The sequence below is a fragment of the Eretmochelys imbricata genome, chromosome 19 (assembly GCF_965152235.1).
Source record: "Eretmochelys imbricata isolate rEreImb1 chromosome 19, rEreImb1.hap1, whole genome shotgun sequence".
NCBI lineage: Eukaryota > Metazoa > Chordata > Testudines > Cheloniidae > Eretmochelys > Eretmochelys imbricata.
In genome coordinates, this window is record NC_135590.1 from 14,597,121 (window position 1) to 14,613,548 (window position 16,428).

At 43.2% G+C, this 16,428-nt stretch overlaps 1 protein-coding gene across 1 annotated transcript in view; it reads right to left on the bottom strand.

Annotated features, from left to right (window-relative positions):
* Positions 1–269: 269 nt before the first annotated feature.
* The window catches only part of MATN1 (matrilin 1), a 42,559-nt gene continuing 26,400 nt past the window's right edge, over positions 270–16,428 (bottom strand). Inside the window, exons 3-8 of the mRNA XM_077837930.1 lie at positions 15,018–15,240; positions 11,442–11,567; positions 8,791–9,198; positions 3,274–3,426; positions 2,278–2,358; positions 270–319 (exon numbers count right to left, since the gene is read on the bottom strand). Coding sequence (XP_077694056.1) covers positions 270–319; positions 2,278–2,358; positions 3,274–3,426; positions 8,791–9,198; positions 11,442–11,567; positions 15,018–15,240 — 1,041 coding nt within the window. The remainder of the gene's footprint in view (positions 320–2,277; positions 2,359–3,273; positions 3,427–8,790; positions 9,199–11,441; positions 11,568–15,017; positions 15,241–16,428) is intronic.

Sequence of the window (16,428 nt, forward strand, 5' to 3'; positions counted from 1 at the left end):
ATAGGATGCAAGGGACATTCACACATTTTGGCACCCAGTGATTCACAATGCTTTGCCCTTTAATATGATGTCTGCTCTAACATTATAATGTTTCCTTTTTAAAAGAATTCAGCTAGACTAGACTTTTTTTTCCTTTTTTTTTTTTTTTTTTTTTTTATTTAGAAAGCTGGATGTAGTGCTGTGACTGAGTTGCTCCTGTGTATGCATGAAGGTCTTCTGGAACAATTCTGTTACGTTAGGAAGGAGAAATATAATAGTGCTCTGGGTGTTTAGATGATCTTGTTTTCCAGGGCTGCAATCCTTTTTGTCACAGCTTCCAGTGAGCAAGAGTTAAGGAAAAAATGGCAGTGCATTTCAGTGATTCCCATGCCAGATCCTCAACTAGATTAACTCAAAGTCAATGGCGATACCCCAATGTATGTCTGCTGAGGATCTGGCCAATTATGATAATCTAGTCCATGGTATCGCCACCTTTTCAGGTTGCTGACCCTGTATTTGAAGTCAAACATTTTTACAACTGCCTTACGTTTACTATAAAAAGCAATAATAAAAAACATAACAATGATCTGTGTGTGTGTTTTGAGATGATGACCTTGAAGGATAAGTTTGTGCGGGAAGCTCAGAGTGAGATTTTCTTTATTTTAGATTCTCATAACATTTTCAATGCCTTGCAACCCTGTGATTGCTTTTTGTGTCCCCTCTTGGGGTTATGAGCCAGTGATTGAGAAACATTGATATAGTCTGACCTCCTGCATAACATCAAGCCTAGAATTTTACCCAATGATACCTACAGAGGAGGGAATTTACTCCGTAAGTGACACTGTGGGGTCTGGTAACTTGGGGCTGACCTATAGCATCTGACTTAGAAAGACATCCAAGCTCAGTGGACAGACACCAAGTGGTGGCGAATCTACCTTATCCCTCAGTGAGTTCTCCCAGTAATTTATCAATTACCCTTACTGTTAAAAAGTTGTAACTTATTTCCAGCTGGAATTTCTCCAACTTCTACATCCAGCCACTGGCTCTCGTTCTGCCCTTGTCTGCTAAATTGAAGGTCTCCCTATGAAGCAGTACAACGCTCCTGTTCTCACTGAAGTGAACTTGAATTTTGCCATTGACTCAGTAGGAACAGGCATCAATTGCATACTTAAAGCAAAAAGAAAAGGAGTACTTGTGGCACCTTAGAGACTAACCAATTTATTCGAGCATGAGCTTTCGTGAGCTACAGCTCACTTCATCAGATACATACCGTGGAAACTTAAAGCAGTGTCTCCTTGTGATGAAGTGCTGGTAGATTTGTATTTAGCACGTACCTTGCAGCAGGGCCACTCTATTCTGCCCACTCCCTGCCTCTTGCTTTCTTCTGTCTCTTTCCACTATTCTTGTGTGCTTCTTTGCTTACCCGCTCTTAGAGAGCCTCCCTTCTCTGACATGGCAGGAGTCCTCAGTCCTGCTTCAAGTCCCTCCTCAAAACTCCCTTTGACTGTCTAGCCTTCCAGGCTAACTCCCACTCCACTGCCTCCTGCTCCTGTTCTCGGGCTGATGTGAGGCATATGCAACAAAACGTGTCACTCATGAATGAGAAAACTTCCCCATCAATCTCCCTAAATCTGCCCCCATCACCTCTTTCAAATCCTTCCTTAAAGCCTATCTCTGCTGTGGTGCTTGTACATCATTATTGGCTGGCATTGGTTTGGCAAGTGCCAATCTAGTTGTCTGTCTTGTCCTCCTGTTGTGTCCTGCCTGTCTTGGAGAAGGTGAGCTCTCTATGGCAGGGACTGCTTTCTTTGTTAATGTCTGCACAGAATCTAGATATAGAATGTGGTGTTTCTGAAAACAGTGTTGGAATTGTAGGCTGGCCCTTTAATTTGTAAAGAGTTTCTTGGCGCAGTTTGTGGTCTAGGGGGCTCTGCAGGAAAGCATGAGATCAGAGTCAGTCTGCAGAGACCTAGAGCAAGGTGGGTTGAATTTTGCAACACTGTTTATAGGGAGCAGCCTGCTTTGTCTCTCTCTGTTTTGCCGTTCTTGTGTGCTCTTGTGCTGAATTCTAAGTAATAAAGCAGTTTTATGTTGTAGCCTTTCGGCAAGAGTATTTAATGTTTTTATCTAACTTCTCTGTGTGCATGCCATGAATCTCAACACTGAAGGCAAGTCTCCTGACTCCTACTCCAGTTTCTTGACCATTGCACTAATCTGTCTCCCTGGCTGGAAGGTCTGGCTAATCTGCTCTCTCTAGAAAATGGAACATTGTGAAAATGAGCTGCTTCTAAAGGATATGTTTTCGTGTCAATGACTTTATGAGGTCTTCTACTTTTGTCTGGAACTTCACAATGGCTTTACATTCACATGGGTCCTCCTCTGTGGATAAGAGAACAAAGGTGATGATGAATCAGCCATCAGACAGAGCAAGAAAGGAATATATCAAATCCTAAACCATGGTGGCAAGTAAAATAAAGCGAAAGCTTTTTCTCCAGCCAGAAGTCTGGAGGAAATCAATACATCATTCAGCCAGATTCTCTGAATGGTTATTGCTGTGTTTAACTTTAAACTAACTAGAGGGTTGCACACTTCATTGCTTATGTAGGCCAAGCTCTGTGTGTTATCCAAATTTTTGTATTTCATCAATGATTTACCTAATACTTTTTAAAATTCTGATTACCCAGATATGGCTTTTCTGATTTTCAGCAGGGTTCTGCTTATTCATGACTACACCATTTCCTGAAATTTTGGAATTGATCAGATGCAGTGTTCAAAAGTGACTGTGTTACAGACAAACAGAAAGGTCGTCAAGTTGAATGTGGCACCTTGCTTCTCTCAGCCAATTAACAGATCTGAGTCAGATACTTGGCTGTCGTCCAGTCTTTTTGTGCCCCTCTGGTTGCAAAAGGGGTGAGAGGGCCAGTTTAATTGGCCAGTGATGGAGTCCCCTAGAGGAATTGCTGAGTGATGCAGTTCAGGAAGGCTTGATGTTTTAATGAAGTACTGGTTTAGAAGCATGCTGAGACCTTTGGCTGAAAAACACTACGGCAGAAGTGCAAAATGTTATAATTTGGGCAGACTAACACTTTTTCAATCAAAGAATTTCGACCAAAAAAAAAAAAAAAAAAAAAAGAGAGAGAGAACCCAACAAAACCACACACCTACACAGAAACAAAAAAAAACAACGACAACCCAACACCTGTGAGTGGAAATCTCTAGGTGTATTTTTGCTCCTTGCTTCAGGAGTCAGTGTTTTCCACATGTAAACATTCTCCTGCCCTCGCCCCCACTCACCGACACAGATTTTCGTCGGCAATTCCTTCGCAATCTTGTTGATGGTACTGAAATCAGCAGTATAGAAGTAGTGTGCTGCCACTGGCTCTGAGGCAATTTCCCTTAATTCATCTTCAACAGCATTGCTCACTCCCACAGCAAACATCTCAAAGCCTGCAAGTAATGTGGAGTGTCAGTCCTACTGCTACCATCTCATTGGAACAGCAAAAGAACCCAGCCAGCTTGTAAGTCTTTTTTTGCATTTATCATGTGATGTGTTGCGTACAAACTAGGATGCCCCCACTGTACAGGGCCATGGACCAAATGCTCAAAGATGGACACTCGAGAACACTCACATCATTTGCACATGGAGTCACTGTGCTTTCAAATCCCTTGGCTGTAGGGTCTTGTGGAATGGGTGTGGTTATGGCCATTTAATGCAGAGTGTGCATCCTGAGAATAGGCCACCTGACCTACAAGAGCACATATTGAGTAATCTCAGAACACCAAGGAAGAATTTATATGTTTATGTATTACAGGAACAAACTCAAACCAAAATCCCTGTAAATTTGGGAAAACACAGCTCTGGATTTGTATCCAAGCTTCTCAATACAGTGGGGCCATGCCAAAACTGTGGATCAGGTCCCTCGCTGAACTCTGGGAAAGGCTGAAGCTAGATCTGAATTTTATTTTGGACCCACCTCTAGGCTGTTCATAGGGCAAAGCTAGTTGGGTAAGTACACTTGCCTTTCATCTCCCAAGGCAGATGTATTTAATATCCAGTGGCAAAAGTTCTAAAGTGAGATTATATATATGGGTTGGGTGAAAAGATAAGGAAAGAAATCAAGAACCCTTTAAAACTGTTATCACCCCAAAATGACTGAAATGTTTGTCCCAGGCAACTGTGAGAATCAGGGTCCAGACATCCAAGGGGGAGGACAGGAGGGTCTGAATACCAAAGAATAAAAAATTGAATCAACTGACTGTATTCAATATTTATTGCACTATAAAAGAGCATTGAGTAAGGTCTTTTATGAAAGCTGGTGATCCTCTGGTCATTAATATTATTGCACAATGTGTGTACAGTTAGTGTGTAAAGAGGTATGCGTGCATTCTGGAAATATGTTTCTAAAATATGTTTGGGGAGCAGACTTGATTGTTTGTTCGAGACAAAGGAAGGTTGTTTTGCCCGTGTGCCTGGGTCTCCAGTGTAAATTGAGCAAGGTGATGCCAGAGACAATGGAAGTTACATTTACATATGAATCAACAGGGGGTTGGGAAATCAAGAGGAAGAGACAAACAGCGGGGGAGAAGAACTTTATCTTCAGAAGAATGCATTTCAAAGGTTTACTGGATTATAAAAAGAAGGGAAGTGAACCCCCTAGTTATCTATCACTGAAGGGACAAAGGGGCCAGCCCCCTTTTATGAAAGTTGCCTCCCTTTTGCTGGAATGTTGGAGATGCTAGTAGCTTGATGTAAGTAAGAAACGGTTTTAGGCAAAGACATAACCTGTTAGAATTAAGTTTGAGGCACTAACAAGTGTGTTATTTTTGTTTTGTTTGTAACCCTGTTGTGAGGAGAGAGCAATTGTGCAGGTACTTGGGTGGTCTGCAGGGTCTCATGTAAACTGTCTGAAGCCACATCTTGGGCAAAATCATGGCCCCATTGACATTAATGGGAGTTTTGCCATTGACTTCAATAGAGCCAAGATTTATCCCTGAACTACAGGATGCTTGTGTGATCTCTGACCCTATTTAGATTCAAGCATCGCTAACTTTTTCCCAATGGCGTTGCCTTAGTTCCTTTGGATCAAAACAAGCACAATACTTGAATTTTCAATGTGGCTTCTAAATTCCAGCTCCTGGAACATTTTCAGAGTGTAATAACAAGCTGCTGTTATTTTTTCCCCTGTAAGAAACATGATCACTGAACAATTGGTAATAGAAAAAACAAAACAAAAACAACAACCAAAGATAATAAAACAGAATTCAAGGCCCCGTTACTATTATGTAAGATAAATTGTGTTAGTGAGTTACATCAAGATTTTTATATATCAGCCAAACACACTCTGTATACAGGTTTCAGAAAAACAGCCGTGTTAGTCTGTATTCGCAAAAAGAAAAGGAGTACTTGTGGCACCTTAGAGACTAACCAATTTATTTGAGCATGAGCTTTCGTGAGCTACAGCTCACTTCATCGGATGCATACTGTGGACTCTGTACACAATATATGCATACTCTGTATACAGTATCCCACATGTCCTGTCAACATGCTTCTCAAATGTCAATTATCCTTGCTCTCATGTTTGATCTTCATTATTAGGCACCAGCCCTCAGTCAGGTCCAATGGTCAAGACCAAAGATTAAAAGAGGTGAAGCATTTAGCAACTCATGAGCATATCCCCAAGGGCCATGTCCATTTAACTCAGTAAAAAACAGGATACAAGGAACTTGGGCAAAAGAGTTTGCTGAGTTTTTCAGCAAAAGAGGGTGGCTCACAAGATATTTATGTTTCAAGGTCTTTAAAGTATCTTTTTCTTTTCTAATTTTTTTAACCCACTGGAAGCTGGCAGCAGAAATGTGTCTCCTGCTCAGTCCCCATACCGCTTACATGTGCCTAATGGGTTCTTAGTGTATGGTCCCCAATGAATGCTGGCATGGTTCATACTTCGACAGAATTCACCCTTGTGTGAAGGGCCAACATAAGGCCCATGCATCCCTTAAGTGCCATTTAAGGCCTAATTTGAGGGCTTAAGTGGAATTAAAGTGGTGCTTGTTCCTTGTGCAGGTGTGAATTTTACCCATTGGTTCGTAATTAGACAGTTGGACCTTGCTGCTACTTAATCTGTGAGGCTGGTTTATTTATCCCCCTGATACTTTTTAAAAAATTGTCTAGTTCTCAGTGCTGCTGTCATCAAATACGTTCTCTGTGGGTTTCCTTTCAATGGCCATTGGCTATACTATACTTCCTTTCAATGGCCATTGGCTATACTATATTTGACAGAGGCCAGTGCCAGATGCTTTAGAGGGAATGGACAGAACAGAGCAACTTTGAGTGACCGATCCACTGTCACCCAGTCCCAGCTTTTGGCAGTTGGAGGGTTAGGGACACCTGGAGCATGGGGTTGTATTCCCTGATCATCTTGGCTAATAGCCATTGATGGTCTTATCCTCCATGAACTTATTTTTCCCCACCATGAAGGCAGCTGATGCTGACAGTGACTTTTATGATAAATATAAGGTCAGATGCTCAGTTGCCCCCAGAATTGTGTTGTGCATGGCGTGAAGGGGCCCTAACTCAGCATGAAATAGGCTGCTGAGAATTCTCCCCAGCCAGAGGGAATCTTCAGCAGATATAAAGGCAGTGGATGCATTTTAACACCACCTCCTTTCACCACTCTGGCATACAGGGAGTGTTGGGGTACAGTGAAGAACAATGCTGAGGGCAAGATAGTGCAGACCTGGATCGTGATGCTCTCCCCATCCTAGGTGGGTGGAATGACCCTATGGGAGCATGCTAGCTGTCATAAGTTAGAGCTGTCCTGTGGCTGCTCCAATTTGTGCCATGAGCCAGTTTGGCCTTTGTGCATCCCCAGGAATGAAAGGTGGTTTAGAGCACTAAGCAGAACTGCACAGTCAGCCTATTGTCCCCCCAGATCCATCACTGGGTGGGAACTGAACATGTGAGGAAGTGCGATTGTCATGTGAGACAACAAGAAACCCAACCAACCTAACAAACACAGAAGTCAAAGCCCAGCACTGCAGAGGATTGCTCTCATGTCTAGTTAAAGAAGTATGGGCTGGATGAATGGACTATAAAGTGGATAGAAAGCTGGCTAGATTGTCGGGCCAAACGAGTAGTGATCAATGGCTCCATGTCTAGTTGGCAGCTGGTATCAAGTGGAGTGCCCCAAGGATCGGTCCTGGGGAGGTTTTGTTCAATATCTTCATTAATGATCTGGAGGATGGCGCGGATTGCACCCTCAGCAAGTTTGCAGATGACACTAAACTGGGAGGAGAGGTAGATACGCTGGAGGGTAGGGATAGGATACAGACGGCCCTAGACAAATTGGAGGATTGGGCCAAAAGAAATCTGATGAGGTTCAACAAGGACAAGTGCAGAGTCCTGCACTTAGGATGGAAGAATCCCATGCACCGCTACAGGCTGGGGACCGAGTGGCTAGGCAGCAGTTCTGCAGAGAAGGACCTAGAGGTTACAGTGGACGAGAAGCTAGACATGAGTCAACAGTGTGCCCTTGTTGCCAAGAAGGCCAATCGCACTTTGGGATGTATAAGTAGGGGCATTGCCAGCAGATCGAGGGATGTGATCATTCCCCTCTGTTTGACATTGGTGAGGTCTCATCTGGAGTACTGTGTCCAGTTTTGGGCCCCACACTACAAGAAGGATGTGAAAAAATTGGAAAGTGTCCAGCGGAGGGCAACAACAATTATTAGGGGACTAGAACACATGACTTATGAGGAGAGGCTGAGGTAACTGGGATTGTTTAGTCTGTGGAAGAGAAGAATGAGTGGGGATTTGACAGCTGCTTTCAACTACCTGAAAGGGGGTTCCAAAGAGGATGGATCTAGACTGTTCTCAGTGGTAGCAGGTGACAGAACAAGGAGTAATAGTCTCAAGTTGCAGTGGGGGAGGTTTAGGTTGGATATTAGGAAAAACTTTTTCACTAGGAGGGTGGTGAAGCACTGGAATGCGTTACGTAGGAATGTGGTGGAATCTCTTTCCTTTGACGTTTTTAAGATCAGGCTTGACAAAGCCCTGGCTGGGATGATTTAGTTGGGGATTGGTCCTGCTTTGAGCAGGGGGTTGGACTAGATGACCTCCTGAGGACTCTTCCAACCCTGATATTCTATGATTCTATGATGTGGTGTCCCTGGAGTAAAGGTTGAGCAACAGAACTTCCATTCTCCCAGTGAAATGGGGATCAGTAATTTCTGAAGCAAATTCCTTCCAGAACAAATGCACCGAGCCACACCCTGCTCTCAGTCACACCAATATAAGCCCCCAGTATGTCCCCTGAAGTTATCACAGTTACTCTGGTCTTACACTGAGGAAGGGTGTAGCCTGCAGAGCTTAGTTTAAACTTTGCACTAGGACTGAGTACTGATAGCCAGAGAGGGAAGAATTCACCGTTTAAAAAGGCTCAAAAGAACAGAACTTCTGTCATACAGGTGCTAACTGGTTCCTTTGCTGGTAGACTCAGAAAGAGGCCAATGACTGACACAGAATAGAGACAGAGGATGGGCCTTCTAAAGGGACTATGGGAGTTAGCTACCCAGCTCCCATTGAAAGTCAAAGCCCCTCTGAAAATCCCCCTTTCCCACATTAGGGGCCTTCTAAGTCAGCACTGAAGCACGTGGACAGGGGTTGAGACAATGTAGGCCGAAGTTTTGCCCTACTGATGCCCATGTTCTATGGTGAATGGAGAACATCGGTTTCTGGGACTGCCAATCAGCATCATACATAGACCAATACTTGACCCAAAGGAAAACCAATGCCACTGAATTCTGGAGGCCTACCTGAATCCTTGGCTTTCTTGGCAGCATCGCTGATGTAATCTTGTGACCGTCCATCCGTGAAGACAATGCCCACCTTGGGTACGCCAGGTCTTGCTCCACTGGAGGGATCAAAGGACTTTTCAGTGAGATGCCTCAGCGCTAGGCCTGTCATGGTTCCTTTCTCCATGTAGGACATCCTTTTCACTGCTGCCTTGATGTCCTTCTTGTTGTTGTACCGTCCCAGCGGGAACTCCTGCCTGACAGAGCTGGAGTACTGGACCAGGCCCACGCGAGCATTTTGATCGGAGACATCCAATGAATCCACAATCTGGTTGATGAACTTCTTCACAAGCTCAAAGTTCTCCGGCCGCACGCTCTTGGAGCCATCAATCAGGAACACAAGGTCAGTGGCAGATCCACCACTGCAGGCTAGGGAGAAACAACAGAACAGGGCAAAGGGAACAGGTGAGAAGTTCAGCTCCCAATTAACCAGAGAGAGAGAAAACAAAAACCAGTATGGCTTTATTAATAATAAAGCCATACTCATAATCATAGTAAATCTCAAAAGCACATAGCTTCCTTGCAGATATAGCACCGCTCAGATAAATCTCGACCTAGGTCCTTAAGTTGGTCTGGCTAGATATTCAGTTTATGCCAGTGCCAGTGATTTTATGATGCCATCAAAGCTTTTGGTGACCATGTGGTATCTGGCTGTGTAGAAGCATTCCTTGGTAATCATATAATAATAATTAATAATAGCTGTTTGAAAAAGGACAATTATTTTAGACACAACTGTTCAATATTATTTCAAAATTTCCCATGAAAATTTTTAATTTAAAAACCAAAAACTATTGTTTGTTCAGTTTTTGAAAACTGTTTTCAGTTAAAAGTTTGGGTTTTAGTTGAAAAAAATTTCAGTTTTCAAAACTCAAAATCCAAATTATTTTACTGGAATCCAAAAACTTGTACAGAAAAATTTTGGGTTTTTTGGTTTCCGTTTTTAACAACAGGTTTCAGAGTAGCAGCCGTGTTAGTCTGTATCTTCAAAAAGAACAGGAGAACTTGTGACACCTTAGAGACTAACAAATTCATTAGAGCATAAGCTCTAATTATCATCACTACAAAATTTTTTTTTCTCCTGCTGGTAATAACTCATCTTAACTAATTAGCCTCTCACAGTTTGTATGGTAACTTCCAACTTATCGGTATGTGTATATATATATCTTACTATATGTTCCATTCTATGCATCTGATGAAGTGGGCTTTAGCTCACAAAAGCTTATGCTCTAATAAATTTGTTAGTCTCTAAGGTGCCACAAGTACTCCTATTTTTAACAACAAAAATTGATCAAAAAGATTTTTTGTTCATTTTGGACAAAATTAATTTTTCCTTAAAAAAAGTTTGACAAAAATATTCAAACCAACTCTAATAATTAATAATAATAACAATAATAATAAAGCTTTTCACTGGCAGGTATACAGTGCCTTTCGTCTTGGGATCTCCATGCACAGTGAACATAATAATTGTTTGAGCCTCTGCGGTAGGCTAGAGAATGTGATTGGCTGAACCTCAAAACCCATTGCAGTCTATTTGTCCTCCCAGGCTTTCCATGAGGGGGGATGTATTGGCCATGGGGGAATAGATGAGGTAGGAGCATTTAATCTGTGTGCACTGGGGAATTTTAACAACAGGCATTGGTCTATTCTGTGAATTGGTGTCATGGGACCCTCCCAAATCCCAACTCCCAAAATGCATCCTTGGTGAGGCAGTGATTAGAACACAGGAGTCCAGAGGAGTGATAGTTCCTGGAGTCACATTATGTCTCCTCATGGGTGTGTCCAGAAAAGGTTAGCCAATGAGAATGGCGTGAATGTTCCCAAGGGTGGGTTTCGGCTCTGCCACTAACAAACTTCTTATTTCACATTACTCAGTGTGTCTCTTCTTCAAACTGGCAGTGACCGTATGAGGATTAAAAGGGAGCATTGAATGGAGCACACACTAGAAGGTTTTGCTCTGCCAGAAATCTCAGAGCCATGAAGTCACTGGACCCTGACACAGCGAGTGATGGTAAATCCCCTTTGTTGCCTTCGATCACGCCTCACACTCAGTGCATAGCGTGGCTGCTGACTAACTTCAGAGGCAAGAGGCAACGCTATCACAGTTACTCTGGTCTTACACTGAGGAAGGGTGTAGGCAAGAGGCAACCGAACCCTTACCAAAGCATCCACCTCCTGCCCCTCCCAGCGCCCCACTCTTCGAGCAGGGAGATGGTCCCACATGGGTCTATGGCTTCATTTGGGCCTCGGGGCTCTGCGTGCTGGGGTTCAGTCCCACAGATCTATGGGGCCCATGATTAATCTGCCCCTGCTTGGACGATGCGGGGTGCCTTCCAGGAACTATTTCTGCTAAGAGTGTAAATCAGTCCAAGAGCCTAATCCAAAGCACGTTTGAGTCAATGGAAAGATCCCTATTGACGTCAGTGAGCTTTCGGTTAGGCCCTGAGTCTGTAAGGATCCTTCCTAGGGGAGAGCTACTTTGTTAAATTCTCAGTGGTGAACAACCTGTGGGATTGAGATGAAGGTACTATTCTTTTACCCTGCTTTTATCTTAACAACCCCCTGACATATCACCGCACTGCTGCATTCATATCGGAGTGCACAATGGTATTTACCGCTGCAGGTTTTCCCATCGTTGTTCAATGTGAAGCCCTCTTTGCAAGCACAGGTGTATGACCCGGGTGTGCTGACACATATCTGCTGACAGTCATGGTCTCCAGAGGCACAGAGGTCTGACAGATCTGTAAGGAAAGATACAGAATAAAAACACATTGACCCAGAAGGGGAAAGTGTCAAGGCTGCTTTGACCAAAGACGGCACGAGACTTGTGTTCCTCTATCTGCCTGCACAGCATGTGCTTTAATGTTCTCCCCTTCTATAAACTCAAGTTGAGCCAATAATAAGTCCTCATTTAATAACACATTGCTCATAGCAGGATGATTGCCTGTTCTGTTCATTCCTCCTGAAGCATCTGGCACTGGCCACTGTCGGAAGACAGGATACTGGGCTAGATGCATCATTGGTCTTACCCAGTATGGCTGTTTTAATGTTCTTTTATGCTGCAGATCTTAAAGCACCAAGGGAAATAAGAGTTATTATCTTGATTTTTCAGATGGGGAAACTGAGGCACACAGAGACAGTGACTTGCTCAGGGTCTCTCTGGGGCACCTGGCATTGGCCACTGTCAGAAGACAGGATACTGAGCTAGATGGACCTTTGATCGGATCCAGTATGGCCATTCTTATGTTCTTATGTCATGCAACTTAGTGGCAGAGCCAGGAATAGAGCCAAGGTCTCCACAGTTCGAGTGCAATACCCTATCTACTGGACAACTCTTTCTCCAACACCCACAGCAGTAGACCACAATTTACTTCACTATTCAACATTGTTTAATGAAAATTTTGTAATTTTTGTTATTCTTTGAATTGACCATGAATAACTGTGAATAGCCAACATTCACTCTTCCAGCAGTATGGGTTAGTTGTGCTTAGTCCAATAAATCACATGAGATCATTGCTGTTCTCTGCTTAGATTGGTGCACAAGCAAACTTAAAGTTCATTTTACAGTAATACTTGCACATTCAGCTTTAAATTTTCTGTCTGCGAACACAAGTGCCGGTAGAACTTGACCTGGGCCTGAGCAAACCAAACTGGAATTGAAGTCAGTAGGCACATCCAGTACTCAGCTCTGAAAATCAGGCCCGAGTGCATCAGTGTTGATCGAAAGCAAACACAAAGGTGTAACAAATCTGGGGGAACCAATTCATTTACAAACCAGGCAAGTATTTGTAGGAAATAGTGTATGTCAGTATTTACCTGGCTCTACCACAACCACAGGGCCTGATTCAAAGTCCATTAAAGTCAATGGGAGACTTTCCATCTGGTCCATATATATGGGGTGGGGGGAGAGACAGAAGGGGAGGAGGAGGAGTACAAATACAAGAATGCTCAAGCCTTCTGATTGTTCTAAACAAAGAAATGTTAACCCCTAGCATTTATAAGCAACCCTACCATAATGAGTGTGTTAGCACATCTGCAGTGTAGAAAAGAGCAAATTCACCCCTGGGCAGAGGATACAGACAGGAACTATGCACCATTTAAGTCCCACTTGAGTGCTCAAAATAGGCCTTAAGTTGCCTAGACCTTGAGCTGTCCTGGTGCACCAAGGTGAATCCTCCTCCTTGTGGATCTCTAAGACCTTCACAAAGGGAGATAAGTATCATCATCATTTCATCACTGGGGAAAATAAAGCAGTGAGGTGAAGTCCTGGGAACAGAACTCAGGTCTTTTGCCACCCAGCCCCTGTTCTATGTACAGGTTTCAGAGTAACAGCCGTGTTAGTCTGTATTCGCAAAAAGAAAAGGAGTACTTGTGGCACCTTAGAGACTAACCAATTTATTTGAGCATGAGCTTTCGTGAGCTACAGCTCACTTCATCCGATGAAGTGAGCTGTAGCTCACGAAAGCTCATGCTCAAATAAATTGGTTAGTCTCTAAGGTGCCACAAGTACTCCTTTTCTTTTTGTTCTATGTACTAGCTTCTGCTGGCTCAGCGGCACATTAGCTCCATTTTATAGTCAGGGAAACTGAGGCAGTCATGGTCTCCATAACAAGTCAGATGGCATTTGACTTTGGGTAAGTTGGTTCCTATGTCTGTTCCTAGACTTTGTTTGTGTAGTTAGATTGTAAGCTCTTTGGGCCAGGGACTATCTTCTTGTGTTTGGATGGTGCCTCTTCGAGCTACTGTAATACATATTATGAGAGTATGAATCTCCTGCAAACTCCTATTCACACCTACAAGTAACACTTGTGATAGCTGGGGACTGTGCCTTTAAGGGCTGAGCTTCCCAGGCCGAGAATCTGGGGAAGGTGCTGTGAAGCTCTTGTTGTCATTCACAGGTGTTGCATCTGGACACAAAATAAAGGAGATCTCTGGCAAGCATTGAGGCCCAGACCCTCAAAGGTATTTAGGCTCCTAAATCCCATTGATTTCACTGGAAGTTAGGAGCCTTCAAGGATTTGGTCCGGAGTGATCACCAAACACAACACTGAACCTCATGAGAGGGCATTGCTATTTCAAACAAAACTGTAGAATGCAGCTGCAAAAATACTCATTTCCCGTGTCAACTGAACAGGCCCAGGGATTTCACACACCCTTCCTGCTAACGGATGTGGGCCACAGTTTGGGAAAGGTGTGACACAATAAAGAGCTGAAGGAGATACACAGGGATAGAGACAGAACTATGAGATGCTCTGCGACTGATGTGTAACAGGTCATGATTCAATCTTTCTGCTGAAAATGTGTGAGGGTAACTAAGAGCAGCATGGTGCCCAGGCTGTGTGCGGCGGTATCAATGTTGAATCTAACGTGAGCCAGGTGTCTTTTAATCAGATGCAGTTGCACATACAGTATTGAAAACCAGGTGTTCAGATACTAAGGGAATGGACATCCAGATAAAACCTTGAGGGTGAAATCCTGGCCCAAGTCAAGTCAATGGAAGTTTCTGAAGCAACTGAAGATTTCACCCTGAGATTACAGATTTTTGAAATTTCTCCAACAGTTGAAATTTGAAAAACAAAAAAAAAAGGAGGATACGTTTTCACGACATTGTGACATTTCAGCCTCCCCCCCTTTTTTGGAGTGGTTCTACTGCCTGATTGGCAGAGATTTTTCAAATTTGGAATTTTTCTAATTTGGGGGGAAAGAAAGGAGGGAAAGGTCAATGTTTCCCTTTTCATTTTTTTCAGCCAGCTAGGAGCTAGAGAGCTCAGAATACTTTTATTGAAAAAACACGTAACGAACCTGTGGAGCTAACTGCCAATAGACACTATTGAAACCAAGACCTCCGAAGGATTTTTTTAAAATTATTACAGAGGAAATAGAACACCCACCATTATATTAGATACTATTTAATAATGTAAGGGATATGAAGCTTCCTGATTCCTAAAACTCATAGCTGGGGGTTAGAAGGAGATTTCCCTTATGGGGTGATTATTCCATTGTCCCCTCAAGAATGTCCTCCACCTTCCTCTGAAACCGTTAATAATGGCCACAGTTGGACACAACACTGGGCTACATGGACTTCTGTTCGGATTCAGTCTGGTAATTGCTATGTTCCTTTGTTCCTGTCTGTTCAACAAGGAAGGTATGCCCCCTACCTCAGATCCTTTTGTTGCTCCTTTAGGACTTACCACAGAAGGCCTCTTGAAATTTCGTGGCCAGTTTCTCAATGACGCTGTAGCTCTCTACATAGTCCACGTGCTCATCCAGCGGCTCGCTGGCCATTTGCCGAAGAGTGTTCATGTCCACTCGGCCCACGCCGATGGCAAACAGCTCAATGCCAAGGGCTCTTGCCCTTGCTGATACATCCTTCACACCATCCTGGGGGCGTCCGTCTGTCACAATGATTGCCACCTAAGGAGAAGAGGAAGGGAAGCAAAGAGAAGAGATGATGGACTGTCCCCCTGCAATCCAGCACGGTAGTTTTTCTACAACATGGATGTGAGCATAGTGTTTGCTTAGGGAGGAATCTGGCTCAATAACTAACTTCTTCATATCCGTGGAGTTAAAGCCCCGTACAAAAAGTGGAACCATTATTTCCTTTCCCCACAACACACCAGAAAATCAGCATGGCCATTTTGTCTGCCACCATGGTTTGTTCATTTCTGGGCTGCAGGGGTTAAATTGACATTATCTTAAACATCTTAAATAGGGGTTGGCTGGATGATACCAGATTTAAGGAAAACGGAGTAAAGACAGCCTTCTTAACACACAGCATTAACACTGGATCAAACTCAACAGTTATTGCTCACCCGAAACTCCTGCTGAAGTCAATGGGAGTTCTGACTAAGTAAGGCTGGAGGAGGGAATTGGGCCGATAACAGTGCCTTTAACTCCATCTGAGGATATCAAAGCACTTGGCAAACATTAGATGATTAAGCTTTATCTCCATTTTACAGATGGGAAAACTGAGGCATAGAGAGAAGAAATGGCTTGCTTAAGGTTAGTGACAGAGTCAACATTTTTGACTCCTAGGTCCCCGCTATAAACAGCAGGGGTAAGATACAGGCACATTTAAGTCAATGGCAAAATTATCATTGGCTTCAATGAAGCTGAGTGAACTGCTAAACCAAATCAAATCTGTTTCACAGGCAAATGCCCTTGGTAATAGAGAAGATAAAGAAATGTGAGAAGAAAAATTCAAGAAATAGCTAATTGAACCGCAGCAGTAGAATTTTCAGTGACCCATCAACACACAGGTCATTAAGTTTAAGCTGAGAATCAGCATTTACTACCATACTCCATCGCTTGTGTATTATTCACCTTCACATTTACACAATAGAAATCACAAGTAGAGCAGGGGGAATGTTTTTGGCAAACAGTAAATTCACCAAGAAATGCATTTTTGGGGGTATCAAAACTATTCATGAATTTGGGTAAAATCTAGCAAATCGTTTCAGACAAAATGGTATGATGGGATAATTATGATTTTGGTAATTAATTGATCTTTAAATATTCATGGTAAATAGGCCTGATGGGATGTTAGATGGGGTGGGATCTGAGTTACTACAGAAAATTCTTTCCTGGGTATCTGGCTGGTGA